Source organism: Strix aluco, chromosome 2, assembly GCF_031877795.1.
Source record: "Strix aluco isolate bStrAlu1 chromosome 2, bStrAlu1.hap1, whole genome shotgun sequence".
Taxonomy (NCBI): Eukaryota; Metazoa; Chordata; class Aves; order Strigiformes; family Strigidae; genus Strix; species Strix aluco.
The window spans coordinates 129551153-129571709 of NC_133932.1; the positions used below are offsets into that span (position 1 = coordinate 129551153).

The 20557-nt window shown below is 43.2% G+C and overlaps 1 protein-coding gene across 2 annotated transcripts; it reads right to left on the bottom strand.

The window, feature by feature from the left end:
- Nucleotides 1-11995: 11995 nt before the first annotated feature.
- On the bottom strand, nucleotides 11996-20338 carry PRSS23 (serine protease 23). Of its 2 annotated transcripts, none has more exons than XM_074816309.1 (2): nucleotides 20195-20338; nucleotides 11996-15167 (listed from the first exon to the last, which is right to left on the bottom strand). In XM_074816309.1, the coding sequence occupies exon 2, from the start codon at nucleotides 15152-15154 to the stop codon at nucleotides 14036-14038; it is 1119 nt and encodes a 372-aa protein (XP_074672410.1). In that variant the 5' UTR covers nucleotides 15155-15167; nucleotides 20195-20338; the 3' UTR covers nucleotides 11996-14035. The 2 variants fall into 2 exon arrangements, with proteins under 2 accessions (XP_074672410.1, XP_074672411.1); XM_074816310.1 differs by lacking the exon at nucleotides 20195-20338 and adding an exon at nucleotides 19552-19774.
- Nucleotides 20339-20557: the final 219 nt, after the last annotated feature.

Genomic DNA, 20557 nt, shown 5'->3' on the forward strand with positions numbered 1-20557 from the left:
TGGAAGTGAATAGGATCCTATTGCCCAAATTTATGGAATAAGAGTCACCCAGATATCATAGGCTTTCTGCAACTGAGGACCCTCAAGCATGTTGAGAGTTTCAATAACACTGGGTCTTTATTTTCCCGAAATAATCTTGTAACGTTGTGAAGCACAACCATGAACAACCTTTCAGGTGGTTTGTTTTTTTTGAAGATGGTAGTTGTGAAATTTATCTGCCCACAAACACAGCATCAAATCTTGGTCAGTACTACAGCACTATCCTGAAATACGTCTTTAATGTGGGGGCTTCACAGCATATTAAAATAACACGTGGCATAAGCTCTGGAGGACCCTCTATGACAACATTGTAAAGTGAAGGAGAAGATAAGAAGCAACAGAGGGAAAAGTTGGCTGTGAGCTGCCCAGCCAAAGCAGAACATAACATGGCTTTGAGATTTGTGCTATAACATCTTGCATGGCTTTGAAAAGGTCACACATAAAGGGAAAAAATCATTAGCAGCTAAATGCTGCAGAAAGCACCTGAGAGGAAACAAGTAAACAGGAAGGGGTGGAGGCCCTTCTTGTAAAGGTCCCGGGGACTGGGGACAGAGGCAGACACCTACAAATGGTACCACAAAAACAGGAAAACCTCTTTGAAGGTTGAAGCAATTTTCCTGTTCCTGAAGCAATACAGAAGGGATTTGGTGGACGTAGGAATGCCTTTTAGTGGATGTGGTGGTTTCTGCTTGTGTCTGATGTGGTCAGATGATCAGAACAACACCGAAAGTGGAATGAGATATGAAGCACAGGTTTCTTGACTTCAAGGTGGTTTCCAGAGCAGGTGATGTGATACTGGGTCATGTGTCCAGAGTGATGTAGCCAGAATAAAACAAACAGTCCTTGAAAGAGAGGAAGGGGAGAAGGTATTGAAAATGGGAATGAAAAGTGAACTTATAAAATACAATGAAAAGATGCAAAGCCCTGTAAATGTGCAGAGCTAGGCATGGCCAATTGGGGACAATTTCAATTTTAATTGTTTTTCAGTACTGCATTTAGTTATAGTTAACTTATTTGGCCTGTGGCACCATGAGTCAAGTGGCAAAAGGAAAGGAGTGACTGTGCTGGGGCCCATCCCAGGTCTGCTGATGATTAGGGCTAGCATTTTCCTTTGAGGACTTCCCAATCCTCCTTCAGATCAATTGCATTCACTGGATCCCAGAAAATCAGAACAATTCTCAGAGATGGGCAGAAGCCCTAAAGATGTGCTGTGGAGCTCACGTCTGACTCAAATCCCTTTGAATTTTAACAGGAAATGAAGTGTGTTCCAGGCTGACCTTTCAGATCTATCTATAGTACTTTGATGTTGCTAGACCAGCGTCTGAGCACCTTCCAAATTTAACAGTTTTAGCTGTCAGCTACCTTTCCAAAACAGGAAAGTTCTGCTCTCCTGTAACTGAGCTAAGAGCCTTCAGCTCCTTTTAGAGACAATAGAGAGAAACAATATTATTCAGTGATTCATCTGACCTATTTTAAACATCAACTTCAGGGAAACTTGAGTTGTGACCTACAAAATGGTTTCTCCTCCCCATTGACTGTGAAGAAGTGTTTATCACATCATAGACATCTGCATTTACTCAGCCCAAATTGCATCCAGAGAAGCTAAAACCCAGACTAATTCTCTTTATTTCATTGGAGTTTGACATTTAAATGTCTTCCAAATCTGTGCATGGTTACACAGGCAGGGAAAGTAAATCCAGGTCTGAATTCCAGGCTAACCTCTGATCACTGGATTATCTTCCTTCTGGGTCTGGTATAAAATGAGAAATGGCTCGGTTTTAGCTTCGCTTTCTGTTACAACTAAATTCTCCAAACAGGCTAATATGGTTTGAGTTCTTCTGTTCAACAGATCATAAAAATTCCCAGAAGGTTAAATCTCAATATTTCCTCCATGTTAGAATTCTTGCTCAGAATTAAATTGTCTGATTATTTAAAACTTAATCCTAAAACACTACACCAAATCTATCTAAAACCACATCTGTCCAGATTATTTTGCTTCAGATGTTTACATTTTAATCTTGTCAGAAAGCTCTACAGCTGTTTGAGTTGTCATCTTCTGCCATAGGTTAGGTGAAGTTGTACAATAGGGTGAAAATGGTTTATAGGATTTTGTTGTAGTGACATCATTCGGTTATTAAAGTTTTAAATAAATTTGTCTTTTAACTCAACTAAAACACCATATTTTCCGGGGAAAATAATCATCTTGCCTTTCTCTTCCCTTCATGTATGCCTCTTTTCCTCTATGTCAATTTTCTCCCCTCTTCTACTACAGCTTTTCTCCTTCACTGGGGATGTGGAAAGGGGGTTTCCACACACTTCTGCCTGTAACTGAACCACAATTCCCATAATGAAGAAGCAGATGTCCCGCTCATCTTCCACATCCTTTTTACTGCCTTAACACTCCTTCTCCAGTCATCCAACTCCCTATGCAGATCTTCCTGGCACTGCCTTCAAAACATTTTGAGTGGTTCTAGAGCTCTTGATCTCTCCCATCTCAGGTGCTCTGCTCCCTAACTCCTGTCAGCCCTCAACTACAAGTCTCTGAGCTCACTGACTCCACCTGTTATTGGGATTCCCTGATGCTCTCCTTTATAAGATCCTGGTTAAAGGTCCTAAGATCTTGGCAAAATCAAACTGTAAGGTAGCAATGTTCCCGATGTTCAGTTTTATGCTGACATATTCTTGGAAATTTCACTCATTCCTCGGTTGAAACAAGGAGATGAAAGAGATTGTTGCACAGGTTAGGAAAAAAAAAAAAAAAAAAAAAAAAAAAACCACCAAACAAAAAAACCCAACAAACAAACAACCAAAAACTGCAACATTTTGGGTAAAAAAAAGGCTGTTCTAGTGCTGCTGTATTTGGAAGAGGAGCTTACATTTTAGCAGACCAGGTGTTTGCAGCAGTTGTATTTCTCTTCTTGTTTTCTAAAATCTGACCAATCTCTAAACTCTCAGAAAAAAGCCCTGTATTTGCTCTACAGAAGCTTCTTCTGTGCAAATAGCTGCTGTCTTTGAAGAGTCTGTCCTTACCGCACATGCTCAAACCTTTCATTTTTATCCCATGTTCTCAAACCATTAACACTCATGAGAGCATGGTGCTCACCAGAGCCTGGCACTAACTTGACTGCAAGAGCATCGAATCCACCACACCTCTATGACTGCTTCAGCTGAAGACAGTGGGCACAAATATTGACTTTCTCAAGAATGAAGAGCTGTGGCTGGTGCTGGAACTGAGGGTTGGGACTTGGTATCTGCTCTGCTCTGGGTAACCCAGACTCCCAGGAGCACCAAGTAATAAGCATTTTAATTCAACATGGAAATGTTTAAGATAGGAGTAGCAAAAGGGAAAGGATTAGTGGGCAGCTAGAAATTTGGGATTAGGAAGAAGTGACAGAGAAGTTGAGAAGGATCTAAATTTTCACGTGAGACTGTGACTTGGAGGATTTGGTTGGAGACAGATAGTCAAAGATACAGATTTGGAGTCAATGCAGAGGTGACGCATAGGCTGAAGAAGGGAATGCATGACCAGGATATCCTCCTCTCCTACATCTGTGGGGACATGAGGAGCCAGCCTAGACCACTGGTGACAGGAACCAGCCCAGGTGTAGGGGTGAACTTAAAAAGAGGAAGAAAAGCCAGTAAAGAGGTAACTGGCTGTGGAAGGAGATAGGGACTAGACTGAGAAGCTTGGTGAGTGAGCCTGGGAGAAAGAAGGTTTTTGTATTCACTGTCTTCTCCAAGGAATTTGCAGCTTCAGTTAGTTTTTCACATCATCAGGGGAGGAGTATTTCCCACTGAAATAGTGCAGAGGTGAAGGGTTCCGGTTTTCAGCAAACCTGTGTACTGTGACCTCATGATTTTAATCTCTAATGCTTTCTTTTTTCTGGCTGGATGGGCTTTTTACTGATTTACAGATGAGCTCCTCCTTATGGTAGACAGGCTGCCTCCAGGCAGAAACCCACTCTTACCAGCCTCCTGGTCTAGCAATTTTATAGACACCTCTTGACTTTGACCTTACTAGAAAAAGCTCTTGGTGTTTGGACAGTCATCAGTCAAGACAAAGGGCTGAATGTCACCTATCACCTTGTGGATAGACATAAGTCTAGCAGCTGGATCCCACAAGACATAAATGACATGCAGTTTAAGAGACCAGGATCTTGTTTTCTGCTTGCTGGTACCCAGACCACACCGTAGCTGGTGGATATTTCCATTTTTGACATGAAGACAGTCCTTGAGCTTGACACTGTGTTTGACACAAAACTACGATTTTGTTTGTGAGAAGGTTGCTCCCTCATCATTTGCATCTTCTCAAGAGTGTATTGCATCCAAACATGTTCTTATCTTCCTTCCCTTCCTAGGCTGGGCTTGCTCATGCCCATTGGTATTTGAAGAGTTATTCAACACTCCAAAAGAAATGGAGCCAGCTTTGTTTCCAAGCTCCAATTACTCACCTTCTTTATCTCTTAGCTAAAAGCTTTAATGGATCTGTTTTGCTAGAGCATTTGAGGTTGGAGGCTATGAAGAACTTCAAAGGTATTTAATAGCAGCTTCGTCACTGATTTTGTAAAAAGACCACATAGTTTGATTAAAAGTAAACTCTGCTTACAACACTGCATGGAACTCTGCTGATTTATTTTTACTGCATCACAAATAAAGCTGAGGAGAGGGGGAAATCCCACTGACTAAACAGGACATGCAGGAAGGATGGAGCCCGTCTCCATCCCATATTACCCAGGTATTCATTAACTCTCTGATAACCAGTTTGGGCAACACAATGTGGAATGTCCCCGGCACCAGATGGTAACGATGAGGAAGAAAGAGGAGTGCAGCAGACAAGATAAAACTTGGCAGGAAAATATACAGAGGAATTTCTGTTCATTAAGGCAGAGATTGGAATCTGAGAGTCCTGAGTTTAACCATTTTTTTGTTGTCAGAAAGTGTCTGAGAAGTATAAGGACAAAGATAACTCCCATCCCTGGCTCCATAGCTGGCCCACCCTCAAAAAACCCAACTATCTGGTGATGCAGTTTCTGATTTAGCTCAAATGATGGAGGGTCTGTGGTGTAAGACCATGGTCCATGTACGCTGCTGACCAGTGTGGGTACCAGATGGATTTCTGTAGAACAGTTTAAGTTTACAATCTCCAAACTGTTCCAAAGTTCAGAAATGTGAGCATCCTCTTGGCCCACACAGCTTTAATTCAAGGTTGATGTACATTGATAAAACTCCTTAATTAAACAGTACCACGGTCTTTCTCCAGCGTGTCCCAGAACATTACAATATAGCCTCATCCTTTTCCACAAAGAACATTCTATGATTATTTATTTTTTTTTAATAAACAGAAGACAAACTTAGGCAGTAGTAGTGTGAAAGGTTTATTCTTTAGAAATGACCAGTCACCCTCAAGATCTTTCTGGATGCATGAAAGTGAGCCAACATAATGAGGAAAACATTTTCCCAAACTAATGAAAATTCTCTCTTTGAGTGAAGCAGAAGAATGTTATTGACAAGGAGCCTATATAGGCTTTCATGCACTCACTATGTAGATAGACAGATATTTTTGGAATGCATCTCCTGATGAGATATCAGGACTGTTATTAATTCTGTCTGTCATTTTTTATTGAAAGCCAAACAAATTGTGTATAGTATATGAAGAGCAAATGTAAACCTTCCATGGCAAGTAGCACAAGAACCCTGAAGATCAAAGCCATGCTTTCTCTTTTACATGCCATTTAATATAACATGTTCTGCCTTGGTAAGAACATTTAGCAGGCACATATCATGCATTAAGCAGCAAAAATATGTGCAGAACTCAGAAGTTGCAGACTTTGATTTCCATGTTTATTAAATAATATAGTAGCAATGGTATTTGGTCTCCTGTGAAGTGTTGTGAGACCTGAAGCCACCATATGTATTAAATTCAGAGGGATCATGTGAAATAGTTCATTAAATCCCACAGCCTGTTCCCATTTCACCTTCAACCTACAGATCTTTCACAAAAGCAAGCGTGCATTGCTGGGCATATGGTTTCCTATGGCTTGTCCCTTCAGCAACAGGATTTCTGGAAAAAGAATGCACTTGAAAGCAAGTGACAACAGTGAAGGTGTCAGTGCTTGGTACTGGTCTCCCTGCACATCAGTTCAGAGGCTGCGGTTCTCCCAGTATCACAAGGGAAGATATGATTATGTACGTTTGGGAGCAGCTAACAACAGAGATGAGCAAAACAAAAACAAAACCCAAACCCAAAGAACCCAAAAAAAAGATAGGGAAGTACCTTAGTCAAACCTAAGAGTGATCAAACAGGATTTTCTCAGGTCAGATGGGTACATGACTCTGGCGGTTGCACCATGATGGTGCGGGAAATCACTAAGGCCAGTGCTAAGCAGCCAGGACTACCCAGGCTGCTCCCGCTGCCCTGCAGTGGGGGAAATAGGGGTCCTGGCAGCCCCCAGCTCATGCCAGGTCACCCCTGCATGCTGCAGATCTCTCCGAGGTTGTGGCAGAGGCACGGTGGTGATGCAGGAAATTGTGTCCCTCTCATCAGCGGCAATTCTGAAATAGTGGAGGATTTTGCGACCTAGAGCCAATGATATTTGCAACTTTGATTGCTGATTTAACTCTTTCATCCAAATATGCCAAGTATTTCATACCCCAAACAGAGGATTTCTACTAAAGCCTTTCATAAACTGACTTCACAGACTGCTTTTGTAATCTTTCCAGATTGCAGGAGACAAAATTGGGAGGAAAAAGAGGGCAACACTATTTTTTATGGGGCAAAAGAAAAGGTTCTTCTATTTCCAGATGTCTCGCAGCCCTTTCAAGTGTAGAGGAAGATTTTATGACAGCAGATTTTATGATTCTTGGCTTCAGAATCATATCAAAATTGCGTTTTATCTGACATCAAAAGAATGAGCTGTTTTATCATCAGGATGATGCTAAAGATCTTGCGTCTGCTTAGATTAGTAACAATGCAAATAAGGCAGCTATAGAGAATAAAAAAATCACAGTTGTGTTCTTAGGCTTTATCTGTGGTTTATCAGCTTCTAAACAATGAGCTATATGAAGAGAACCAATACAGTGTTTATGTTCTGGATTAGAGTTTATAATAAAAATTAATGTATACAACTTTTTCCTAAGCTTGAAACCTAGATAATTTTGAGATTTTATCCCATAAGACCCCCAATTATTTTTATAATATTACACTAAGAGCTATGCCCCAAAACTGTAATCTTAATTGAAGTATTTCTTTCTGGTGAACATTAAAATAAAGATTAAAGTGAGCATGATGAAATAGGCCATCTATTTTGCACATAATTTGTTGCAGATTCTTAGCATTGCTCAAGCAATGATTTAATTTATAATAATTGGTTTTGGTGGACCTCATCTAACTGGATTTCAGCAAAGCAATTGAAACGGTGCCATATAGGGAATTATTAGCAAAAGGGTCTGGCTGAAACAGAGACAAAAGGTGCTGAAAGGGGAATCGTCAGGATAGAGAGAGATTACAAGCACAGTTTCTCAAGCATCACTCTTAGCCAGTCTTAACTAAATATATCCACCAGCAACATTTGCACAAGAAGGAGCATATTAATGAAATTTGCTGATGACATAAAGCTGGGAAGAACAGCAGAATATCTCACAGAAAGAACTCAGGGAGTCGATTACTGAGAAATACCCTATGGATATTTCATGATACAAAGCTTAAGATCATGTACTTAAAAGGGGATTGTGTTTCCTGAATGATGTCTGGTGGAAACAAGGAGACAAAAAGTCTGTTTTTACAGTGAAGCCTGGGAAATGCGAATTTCTAACGTGGGTGTCTCACAACCTTATACTCACATCCTTGAGTTCAGCCCAGGCAGTTAAGGTTCTTAGCACTGGCAACAATAGCAGTGGCAACAGGTACTTCTGAAAAATACAAGTGTTTCTGGGTACCCATTTGTAAACAGTTATTTAATTGGTACTTTGAACTAAACATATCTCACAGCTGCTTTCAGGTTATTCTCTTATTTTTTATTATTCTTCCTGTTAATAACGACTTCCCGCAGGTGGCAGGCATTCAGCAGTTCATCCATAAAGGTGAGAGTGTGGCAATCCCTGTCCTGCTCTGCTGTAGCCTGAGACATCTCTGGGCATGGGGAGGAGTCCTGCTGAGCAAAGCTGCTCTCCTTCCACCTGCAGGGCTCACTCAGCCTAACCCTTTACTTCAGGGAAAAGATGTTTCAGAGTTATCCGCACATCTGATGCGTTCCCAGCACGAAGGGTTGCTTTTCCCCCACCCACACACTCTGGAAAAGTCTTTCCTGCCCTTTCATTGCCCACAATGATCCCTCAGAAGGGCTGGCTGGAGAGAAGTGCTCCCACACGACTGGTGACATTTAAGCCGTGTGGCAGATCCCTTTGCACACAGATCCTGCTCCCACCCAACACAATAGCAGACTTTGGTGGGTGCGGGATGAAGCCCAGTGTGACATTTTCTTCCACCCCACGCTTCTTTGCTGAGTGAAGCTTTTGTGAGATGGCGGGGGCCAGAAAGCCCCTGTCGCTCCACCTGTTTCTGTAGCCTCTGGTCCCATGGCCAGTCGACCCTGCGCCGCAGTGGTGTGCACCGCCTCACATGCTCCTTTCCCTACCAACAATGAAACAAGCCCCTATGTGCTCCATTCAGAAAGCCATTGGGTACGCACCCTCTCTGCAGCAGGAAAGCACAAACGTGCCAGTTGTATAGGTTTTCTGAAGTGCACCTTATCCCTCATTTTTAAGGATTTCCATTCTTTTTCATCCTGAGAAGTTTTCTTTTCCAAGGATGGGCAGGAACAGAAAAAGAAGGATGGAGACAGCGGGAAAATACCAAAAAGGAACTGTGTTCTAGCTAGCTCAGGTTTAAACTCATCTAAACTACCCCATGTAAACCTACCCTTTCTGTATGATGGCAAATATCGTTCAGCCTCAGCTCAGAGGTGGGACTTTATGTTAAACAAGCCTTTAATGAGCTTTTGCAAATGTGAACTTTTTTGTCCTCTTCGGACCTGCCCATAGCAGTAAATACATCTGGCTTCACAGTTAAGGGGATGCAAAAAAAAAAATATCTAAATCATCATTAAATTAACATCTTCATGTATGCAAGCTATGGAAAATCACAGAATTTATGATAATGTGGCATAAAATAGTTATAGGAAATCATTTAGGATAAGCTGGAAAAATCTATTATACATTATTACTGCTGTCACTCCAATAAGAGCTAACAACCTTCATAATCCCATCACATGTCAGTATTTCATGAACACGTTCTTTGTACTGAGTTGGCTTGCCAGAAAAAATACTCTCTCCTCACCAAATCGGCATGAAGGGTGATTTCCAAAACTGAAATGAGAACAAATGAGCAAATGGCAGTTAACAGGTATCAGATACTTTCACTATATGTGCTATTTAAATGGAGCATCTTATATCATGATCATTTGCTTGATGAAGTAATAGAAGTGTTTAACTTCTTGTAGATCTGCTTATCTTTCAAATGGAATTTATTGCAAAAAAAATATTGTCCATAAAAAGTTTACAGACGAACATTCATTGTCTCCCCTTGAGCCACAATCACTGTTAGAGATCTTTAGATAAAAACCATAATTACTGTAAGAGATCTTTAGATAAAAACCAGTATGATCCTGCTTCATGACTCAACCTATTCCCATTTAGTTCAAAATTAATCCACACCCAAAGCATCGCTGATAATTTTATCCTGGGAATAATCAGTGCCAATAATAGCGTTTAGAGCATGCTAAGATGTTTCCCTCATCTTGTTTAATCATTTACTTATAAAAGCCCACGCTACCTTTAACAGCAGGCACAAAGCACATGCAACTTAACAGTCATCACGTGAGACAGGAAAAAACATCTTGTGGGTGGAAAAGATCAGGTTCCTAATTCTAATGTCACTGACACTTATGCTTTTCTTGTGTACCTGTAGACAAGTCGCAGTCTAAACTTCTCATACGAGCTGCACACTAGCTTCAGATTTGGTATTTACGCACTCATTTTAAGAGGCTTAATTTAGTTCAGCTCCTAAGTTTTTACTACACCTAGTAGAACAGGGAATGGAAATGAACAGTATTATTCATAAAAATGCTACACACATGCACATCCCTACATGTGATACACACTGCAACCGACTCACTAGGAATCCTGCTCCTGTGATGCGAATCACATTGCCCTTTCATTCTTTGCTGCTCTTCTCTATCCATGCTTCCTCCTTACTCCTGGAAAGCAAAGAAGTTTTTACCCACCCATCATTCTTGATCCACTCTTTGAAAGCTTCTCTTCTCAGGGCCTGTGCATATTGCGTTGGCACGCTACCAAAACCCGCTAACAAATGGCAGATTAAGAGGAAACACGGAAAAGAATTTCAAGCATGTATTATACTTGCTTGGAGTTCAGCGTGCAACTTTAAGACGAGGGCTGCCCTCTAAACAGGCAGGCCTGGGAATTCAGTTGCAAAACAATTACAGATGCAAGGAAAATACCTTTCCTCTGAGAAAAAACCTCGATATTCTGCAGTCTTCAGTAGGCTAAATTCACTGTGTGCTCTGGAAACGCTCGACATGGTCTGTGCTTTCTCAAGACCTCAGTTTCCACCTCCAGTACTGTTCTCCGAGGGAGCTATATCACATTAACTAGAATTTTTCATATGTCAGACTCCTAAAGATGCAGGAGCAGAAGACTGTAATCCTTTCCACTCACAACCAAAACAGCCCCTCTATACCCATCTGCTGTCCTGCCTTAAGATACAAGAACAATGAGGCACTCGATTCAGATCTGCAAATTATCGGCAGTTATGATCAGTTGGACAATAACATTTCTAGTGTCATGTCTGTATATAGTTACTTGTGCTTCCTTGGTGAACTATGTTGGCTGCATGGTTATCTTTCTCATGGTTTAAAGGTCTGGGTTTAAAAGAGCCCCGTTTACAGCATCAGAGTAAATATACTCCGAACGCAACTTCCAGACCTGCCTGGCAATGGCCCAACCCCGCTCTGAATGAATACACTGGTAAAATTACCCTCAGCTCGGGTGGGCCCAGGTGAAACAATGTTGGGCTCTAGCACAACTGTTCTGCCCACATTATCTGAGATTTCCTGTTCTTTCCAAAAACAATCTGGAATGTTTGCCTAGGGTGTACAGTACAAAGAGACTCTCCCACCCCTGATTACACTAAACTTGCTGCATACTTTTTTTTTTTTAAAAAAACTTGCTCACATTACTCAAGCTCATTTGCCTTCTGTACAACTCCATTCTGACAGTCATTTTGAGAGCATAAAAGATCTTAGTCTACAGTCCAAAGCAGTTGAGAACATAAGACCAGTGGATGGGAAATGTGTCCCATAACCCAGGACTGATGTTCTCAAGCCCACATGACGTAGCGTGCACCTCCAGAAATAAGGAAAGGTGTGTGGACGGCAATTCCCAAATCAAAAAGCAGAACATTTCTGCACTGCAGTTTTCCTCAAGAAAATGTGGGTCTCACTGTTGGCTTCAGAGGAACTTTTTTTGTACTGCATCCACTAAAAGAAAAAAAAGATGGACCTGATTTATGACCTTATACTGACTGGTTCAAATTTCTCCATTGTTTATTGATCCTAAAGTTAATAAAAAAAATGTGACTCTCTAGTCTAATACATTATTTTCAGCTGCAACTAATCTGAGCTCATGATTGGCTTTGGAACTGCAAGGGTTATACGAAAGCTAAGATTGATTATTACTGTCCAAAGACACAGAGTAATTAAGCCTACTGGAAAAAAAAAAAAACTTCTATAACAGGTGGGACAAAAGAAAACTGAAGGAAAATAAACAGCATTGAGGATATTAATACATCCGTTCTGTATCTGAATGTCCTTCCAAATAACTAACTGAAACGAGATTGAAAGTACAACCCAAGTATAATACAAATACAAGAATGTCTGCATTGAAATTCCATAACTTTTCTTTATTCACTGTGATACATTCAAACAAAAGTGCTCCAGATAACAGCCATAAAGTAAAGGAAATCAAAATAGAAAGGCAAAAAAAGACCATCAGATACATATGGTGATTATTCATATTTCAAAGCATTAGTAACTGCTTGTATCTGAGTGCACCAAAAGCCCACAAGGGTCCACGTTTTTGTACGCTGCACCTATAAAAATAATAATCATAGGCAGCTCTAGCAAAAAATGTTTTTCAGAACTAGAGCCAAAGCCATCACAAAGATAAAGCACCATCAGGCATATGTTTACAAATGCCATAGTAATTAGTAGAGTGTAAGAAAGGCTTAGCTGAATTAACATTTTCCTTGTATAGCATAGGGAAGCTCTGTTTAGAGTCATTCCTTCCCAGCTCTGCTATTTCACATCAAGGACTTGCATTTTCCCCACAACACCAAGCACTATGGGCAACTTGGGAAGTTTCAGGAGACTGAGAGATGGATGGAAGGGAAACTGGAACTGAAGCCAGTATCTATCCTATTTAAATACACAGTATTGGCATGGCAGCATGTACTTAACCATGTTACTGCAATATGTGGCACAATCCACCTGAGAAACACTGTACAGACCACATTGACTTCCCAATGCTGTTTGCTGAGCTACAAGTATTTGGCTGGACTGATTTTGCCTATAAAAGACGGTTCTTGTTTCAAACTACACTTCTGCTACAGTAAAAATGTAAGTCACTTATCTATAAGAGACAGCAGAGCATCACTTCATAGCAAACTCAGATTGCACCCTATAATGTGGCTCTATTCCAGCTGCAAAATTCCTGAACTGTGCGTTTGCCAAGAATTATTCGTGACTCAACAGTCTGATGGGGAGGATTCCTACCCCAAACAACACAAGAAACAGAAGTCAAGATGCCATACAAATTACACTGTCAAAGGGATACAAGAGAGACACACTTACAAATCTAGGGTCTCTCTAGCTGGTATATTTTTAGGTAGCACGCCATGGATCTTCCACAAAAAGTGGGGAAACTCAGTAGAACCCTTGTCCTGCTCTCCCTTTTAGCTGCTTTGCAGGCAGCAATTCAGATGGCCAGCAAGACCCGACACAGGCTTCCCCTCTGAAAATCTGAGTTGCTGACACAAGATTTTCCTTAAAAGATCTAAGTAGATCACAACAGAAAACAAGTCTCTGTGCCCATATACTTTCTATAATAGTAGAGTCATAGGGATCCTGCTAGGTGTAAGGCTATGCCCCAGCTGCTGTGAAGATTTAAGCCCATGTATGATTTATGTTTCCCAAAGCAGGATGCAATGGCACTGCTCATATGACCAACATCATCTTCACAGTCAAGTCCTTGCAACATCAAGGTCTGTTTGCTCGAAAAGCATTTTTCTTAACTATGTTACTAATAAAGTCTCAAATCACTCAGGCTGAAAGAAGGTTAGAAGTCTTTTGCAGTTATTTACCCTTCACGCTATTTGTGTGGCATTCATCTCCCACAGCACATGCCTTGCCCTTTTCACACTCCCTTTCTCATGCAGGAACACAAAGCTGTAATGTTTGGGTTGCAAACACCATTAAATGTCCCTCTTCAGCCCCCAACAGCATAGAAATATTTTCTTTTAAAAGTTCAGATCAAAGCATTTCTACTAATCCTAGAATTTATTAAAACAAACATTGTAGGCATGAGATAGTCAACAGCGTCCCTTTTATAAGATTCTTTGGAGACGGTTCTGATTTTGTACTGTTTACTGATCCGCCCCTAATTAATCTTCAGTTGCTCAGCGGCAAATTCAGCAAGTCCACCTGCTCCTTCCCCACCCAGCAGATGTTCTCCCCAGTTTCGAGCTGTAATGACAGCACCATAGAGCCCCTGTCCTAAGAACAAGGTGGCTTGCTTGAAAAGCTATATATCACAGCCCGATGTTACAAGGTTGTATCACACACATCTGCAGCAGCAGTCTAGCCTTTCCTCAGATGAGTAATTAAAACCAGTCATTAAGTGCTTTCAAGGAGTTTCATTGTCTTTATCCTTCCCTGCAGTCAAGGTAGTTGCCTTTGATCCAGTAACAGATCTGTGCGTATTTGAGGGGTGTGATGCGAACAGCTACATTGAAATCCTGTGGGGTGCCATTCATGTCCACCCACTGATGGCCTGAAAATATTCCAATAATTTTACGCTCCCACTTGTGATTCTGCCTCTTCCACATCCTCACGTACACCCCAGATCCACTCGCACCCGGCTGAGCATCGCACTGCTGGTACAACAGGTCATATGTTTCATCTTTGACATCACAGAAACGGTAAACCAGGTTTCCTGGACGATCGTTGTCGTAACCAGAGAAGTGAATCCTTCCTCCAGGCAGGTGTCTTGCTGGTGGGCTCACACCTATCTTCATAAACTTTCTTTTATGAGGCTTCTTGAGCTCCAGCAGAGCATAGTCATAATCCATGCCAATGTCATTGGCATTGCCTTTGATCCATCCTTTGGGGACATGTGTCCGTTTCACTCGGATCCACTGGAATTTCATTTTCTCAGGCATTGCCGAGTTGGTGATATTGGCCCCTTTGCTGCCATCTTTCAGTTTGGGCTTTAGGAACCCCACCCGCAGTTTCTGAGCTCCTTTGACGTAACTCTTGCCATCATGGATACAATGAGCGGCAGTAAGAACATGCTTTTCAGCCACTAGCGTCCCCGTGCAACCTGTAGATAGCTTCACCGATGTGGAGAATGGGTAATTCAACAAGAAATCTTTCCCAAAAATGCTAAACCTGCTGTCATAGCCATAGATCTGCCTCTTAGTTCGAGATTTGCCTTGTGACCTATCACCGCTGTTGCTCAGAATATATATGCCCACTTCAGTTTCGGTGAGGCTACCATTAGCGTACAAGGTCTCATAGGACAGGTAGTTCTTCACTTCTTCATAAGTTGGCAGCGGAGAACTTTTGTGGCATGCTGGGCCACAGGGAGATACCACTTCCAGTCTGGCTTCTGCATCAAACTGTGGCTTCTCCAAGTTAAGGGTAGACTGTGGCAGGATAACTGGAACTCTGTAAGATGGCCAAGTTGGCTTCCAGTGAGAACTGGAGGGCATCACATCTTTAGCAGCACACAAAAGGAGGATTAAAGTGGACAAGCCTGCCATTCTGAATGCCGGCCTGGGGAAAGCAAAAGGAAATCCAGTTACTCACCCAAACATTTTGCAAGATTAATCTATCTTGCTAAGTAATGGCTTGCTAACCAAGTACAATATTATAAGGGTCAAGAAATTTGAATGGAGCCAACTATCATTAAGTACTTCAGATTTCTCAGTGTTAAACTAATGCCTTAACCTGTATCTCAAAACAAGTATCCCAGGTTAACACCGAAACACGGGGCATTTAACCCTTAGGTGTGCTGAGCCACCAACTCCCAGCTGACATCAGTGGGAAGTTATGGTATTTGTCTTCACATGGTGTAAAGAAAATTCAGACTGTGTAAATTCCTGCATTGGGAAACCATAGCTCCTGCAGAGTAGATGTGTCTTACTTCAGCTAGATCACAGCATTCTCTGAAAGCTCCCACCTACTGATTCCATTGAGAGAGGTCCTTAAATCACCTCACACCGTTTGCAGTCTTAGCCAGAGGCATCAAGCCAATGGTAGGAACAGATGGGTGGACAAAGAAGATAACCTAAACAGGAGCTGGGTTGCAGAACATGACCACACAAGAGACTCACTTCCCCTTGCAACTCATACCAGAGGAAGGTTTCTGCTCCACGTAGCATTTGCTCTCCCCTAGACTCAAATGAGAATATGATATGATTACACTAGGGCAGCTAATGAAGTAAATTTACAATTCTTGATGGAATTTTCAGTTAACATACTGGCTTAATCCTTTATAAACTCAATTAATTAGAAATGCAAACCAACCCCCTCTGAACACAGGGAGGCAAATGGGACTGTAAATGTGTTTATGAACCACAGGCAGAGTGCCTCAGACTGCAGAGAACAGCGTGCACTAGTACTGTGTCAAGAAAATGTGTAACTTTAGTTTATTTGAAAATTAGCCATACAGCTGAATCGCTGCAGGAGGCATTGCGCCCTGGGTGGGAAGGCAGGCAGGATCTCCCTCATACAAAGATTATTCAAACAAAACTTCACAATTATGTTGAGCTTACACATATTTAAAACCCTGCTGAGGTTACACTGATCACAACTGCAGGATCATTCCTGAAATACCTTAAAGGAGTAAACCAAAGCAAATGATGCAGAAGATGACCACAGCTATCTATGAATAAAAAAGAAAAATCCTTCTCTCCAGTGCTTTTTGTAGGAATACAAAAATCCCTAAGCTGCACCAAACAAGAATTCAGAAGCTACAGACTGCTAAAGCCCAAAGGTGTTCAACTCAAATATTGGGCCTGGGTTCTTCCACTGTTGGTAGCGTCCTCTTTGGGACTAGAGGCTATAGTTAAAGCACACAATGTTCAAAATATCAATTGACTCATTCAGGATATCAAAACATTTCCCTTCCAAACAACAGATGTAGATGAACAGAGCTGATGCTACTGATGTCACAGAGGCAGGTACTGAGTCTTCCAGATGTGACCAGACACTCTGTTGGTAATTTTTTCGTTAACACACAGGACATCTTTAAAGGGACATATTTTTTTTCTGGAAGGGTTAAGCTCTACAGTATGTATTGTTTTATACCTAACAGGCAAGTCGAGAAAATACAGGGCATTTTAAACATGAATCAGGATTGCATGATTTTGGATGTCCCAAAATTGGAAAATACTTATGTAGTCAAGGAAAACCAGCAGCTCCTCTGGCTCCTTTCATGGCAGAGATTAATATTGGATGTGGCTGGGTTTTGCAAGCTATGAAATGAGGTAGTCTCACATTGGTATAAGGATGGCCCAGAGAACACTTGCTGTGTATCAAATATACTTGCTATATAAGAGTGATTAGGAAAACAGAGAAAAAGAAGGTAATAGGGACAAATGATACCACTCCATCCCCACAAAGACAATATACACTGGCATAAGTTAACTCTTAACTGTCCTGATTGTGACAATGAGGACTGTATGCAGAAATGGTTGCTGATCTCCCAGTTAGAAGCTGAGAACAGACTAAATCACAGTTACGCTGTGCACCAGGTAGCAGATCCCACTATCAAGAGCATGTGTTCATAAGCAGTCTGCTCTCATCTGCTTCACACCAAAGTTATTCCCACAAATTACATGTGAAGCTTTCCTGATAGATAGAATCTCTGTCTAAATTGCATCACTCATAACACTTCTTGGATCTAAAAACCATTCATGCTAACTGAGCCAATGCTGGCCTTTGGCTGGTTTATTTAGCTGGCAGCAGAAAATTAGAAGTGTCTTTGTCAGTTGTTATTTGCACAAGCAGCAAGATTCCCTCGTGCCTGTCAGCACAGCGACCTGATGAAGGGGCTGCATGCCCAACAACTTCTCTGCTCCCTCTGAGAGCATCACCCAGGCTGAGAAGAGGAATTACCTCTCCCTGCAACTTGCCCTCCCTTATTTCCCTACCATCACCACTACAGCAACGCCAACATTTCCAAGGCAGTTTTAGACAGTAGAGGGCAGCCGCCCTGTGACGAGAACAAGGCAGGAGCTGGAACCTAGATTGGTCCCCAAAAAAGCTTTCAGAAGATGGTTATCTGTGTCTGTGCTGTGCTCTGTAAAGTGGTGCTTATTCCACGTTACGTCTCTGAGCAAGCCTTCCTACACTGCTCCCGGGCTGCTTCTGTGCTATAATCACATTGCAGATATATGGGATATAAAAGCCTTTTCATCAGTTACAGAACTTTTCTATTTTTTAAAATGTTATTAAAACTTAAGAATAAAATACCATTGTGAGTTGATACCTGATCACAGAAGCTAAAAGTGCTCAAAACCCAAGACATTTACTGAACTCTTCGCAATTATGTCTTATCTAGAGACATAACTTGTACTAAATCAGCTCTGGGCTGGAGTAAATAGAACAAATACTTCTTATTTATAATGAGATGCCGAATTAGTGCATAGTACCTCTTCTGTGTAGATCCTTTCTCCTTAAAATATAAATGGTTAAGCAGAAAAATGAAGAAATTTAAGAAGTAGTCTAAATGTAAAGAGAGACCTACCAGTTAGCCTCTTCTTTCCTTTTCCTTTCTCTTTTCCTTTTTGTTTCAAACAAAACCAAAAAGCTGCCAAAACCAGGGCTGACACTCTCTACGTTCAGCTGCTTACTCGAGGGTGACCCTGAAAGATGTTCTCAAACCGAACAACCTGGTAAGAAGCGTGTACTTCCCTGAACAGCGATCATAAAACGGTACTGAATGAATTACAATGTGCTGCTCTAGTGTAGTACTGTTCTTCTGTTTCTATTTAAACTGTGTCATAAACTCAATCCACCCTTTGACTCAGTACAAAGCCCTGCTCTGATATCCAGCCTAGGAGCCCCCTAGAAAGCAGTTTGTACATAAACGCACTTGCTAATGGCATTAAAATTGTTTAGAGAATGGAAACAGTGACAGCTACCCCGGGGCTCCCCACACTGCTAAAACACTTCACAGACACGTTTTCCTGCAGGCTGCGGGCATTCACGCCTTGAGATAGATGTTGGTGAAAGAGAACTGCCTTGTTCAGGACGGACATGAATCATTTTCTAATAAGCAAGTAATTTTTTCGCAAGAGTTCACTACTTCAGGGGTGGTTCATGTAATAGATGGTTAAATAACAATAAAACTTGGAACATCCAGTATGCAAGCCCATGAACCAAACAGTCTCCATTACATTTTGAAACGAAGAAAGTTTTTCCACAGTGCTGGAAGCCAGAATGATTAACATTGAAAAAAAAAAAAAAAAAAAAAAAGGAAGGAAGAAAACCAAGACAGTAAGAGAGAAAACCCTGCCTCAAACCAAATTATAAAGGTGAATTAAATCACTGTCACTACCGTGCCAAAATATCTCTGCTGTTTTTCTTAGTCACACAACTTGTTAAAACACAGCAAAAATAATTGAGTTGTGCTTTAAGAATTACGGAACCTTTGCTGCCATTAAAGCCTAACATCTCTATTAGCCTGCCTGCGGTGCTGAGGGTGGTGGGAGAGTTGCACAGCTTTACCCGCTAGACTGAGGACTGCAAAAAAGAATGTCTCTGAAAATCTGAAACGAACTTGGATACTGGCAGGCCAAGAGCATCTGTTAACATATACAACGGGCTCAGCGGGTATTTTGACACGTGTGTCAGCGACACAGGCACACACGGAGGAAAGGGATCGTATTATGTGTTTACTACTTAGTCCCATTCCTACAGAATAATTTTACTGCCTCCCTTCTTCCCTGTTTCTCTCTCCCTGCACGTAAAGCAGCTTCGCTTTCACCGTACAAGAGCAAACTGTGTTACAGGCGGACAGTGACGGTCAACTTGAACACAAGGGTAAGACGTAAGCCAGGACATGAGCCCCGGGGCGACCGAACCACCCGAGCGAGGGGGCCGCGCACAAGCCGGGTCTCCGGCGGGACCTTACCGACCCCTCGGACCTCACCCGGGGCAGGAGGCAAACAACTGCCGCAGGCTCCAGTAACCGCTTCACTGAAGAGATCGTGTCATGTAGTTCTTAAAAAAAAAAAAAAATCCCCAAATACTGATGTTCTCAGCCACGGTGATGAACCAAAGCAGAGGACCGCTGCGGCTCAACCGGAAAGCTGCTTCTGACGCCTCCCGAGCGCGAAACGCAGCAAAGGCGAATTTTCTATCAGCTGTTTCCTCACCAGACGCCCCTTCCAAGTTAGTCACCGGCCGCAGCGAGCAGCGGTGCTGCCTGCCCCGGCCGCCCCAGCGCCGGGGAGAAGCCGCGTTATCCCTTTTGTCTGCCCGCCGCCGAGGAGGCGGCGCCGGGTGCGCTCCCGTGGATGCGAGCCGGGTTAAAGATTAAGCTCTGCGCGGAGGGCTCGCCCCGAGCCGAGCCGAGCCGGGACGGGACGGGACGGGACAGAGGCTCCCGCAGCCCGGCTGGCGGCAGCGCCCGGCGGGGACGGTGGGTGCCCCGCAGCGCCGGGCTCTCCTCGGCAGGTGAGGCGCTGGCCCGGGGGCACCGAGCGGCGAGAACGGCCCCCGCCGCCCCTCTGTCCGCCGGCGTGACCCGCACCCCGCGGCACCCTCCCGGCCGGCGGCGACCCGCTACCTACCAGCTCCCCGCGGCGGCGGCGTCTCCGGGAGCCGCTCAGGCAGGTGGCGGGGCCGGTCCCATCCCTCCCGCCGCCTCCGCGGGGCCGGGGGGTGCCTCCCCCCTCTCTCCCTCCCTCCCGCCGGGCGCCTTCCCTCAGAGGCGGCGCCTCCCGCAGGTGGCTCCCGCCGCCGCGTCCCGCCCCGCCCCGCCCCGCCGCGCTCCCGGCGGCGCCACCGCCCCCTGCCCGTCCCACCGCCCGCGGCCGGGGGGGGTCGCGCCGCCCGAGGCCGCCCCTCCGCGCAGGCCTCCCCCCGCCGGCCGCCGCCCCGGTGCACCCGGTGGGGCGTCACCCCCTTTTTCTCCTCTTTTACTGCTGTTTTCA

Coding starts and splice junctions, on each gene's coding strand:
- PRSS23 (XM_074816309.1), bottom strand. CDS start 15,154: ATGGCAGGCTTGTCCACTTTAATCCTCCTTTTGTGTGCTGCTAAAGAT.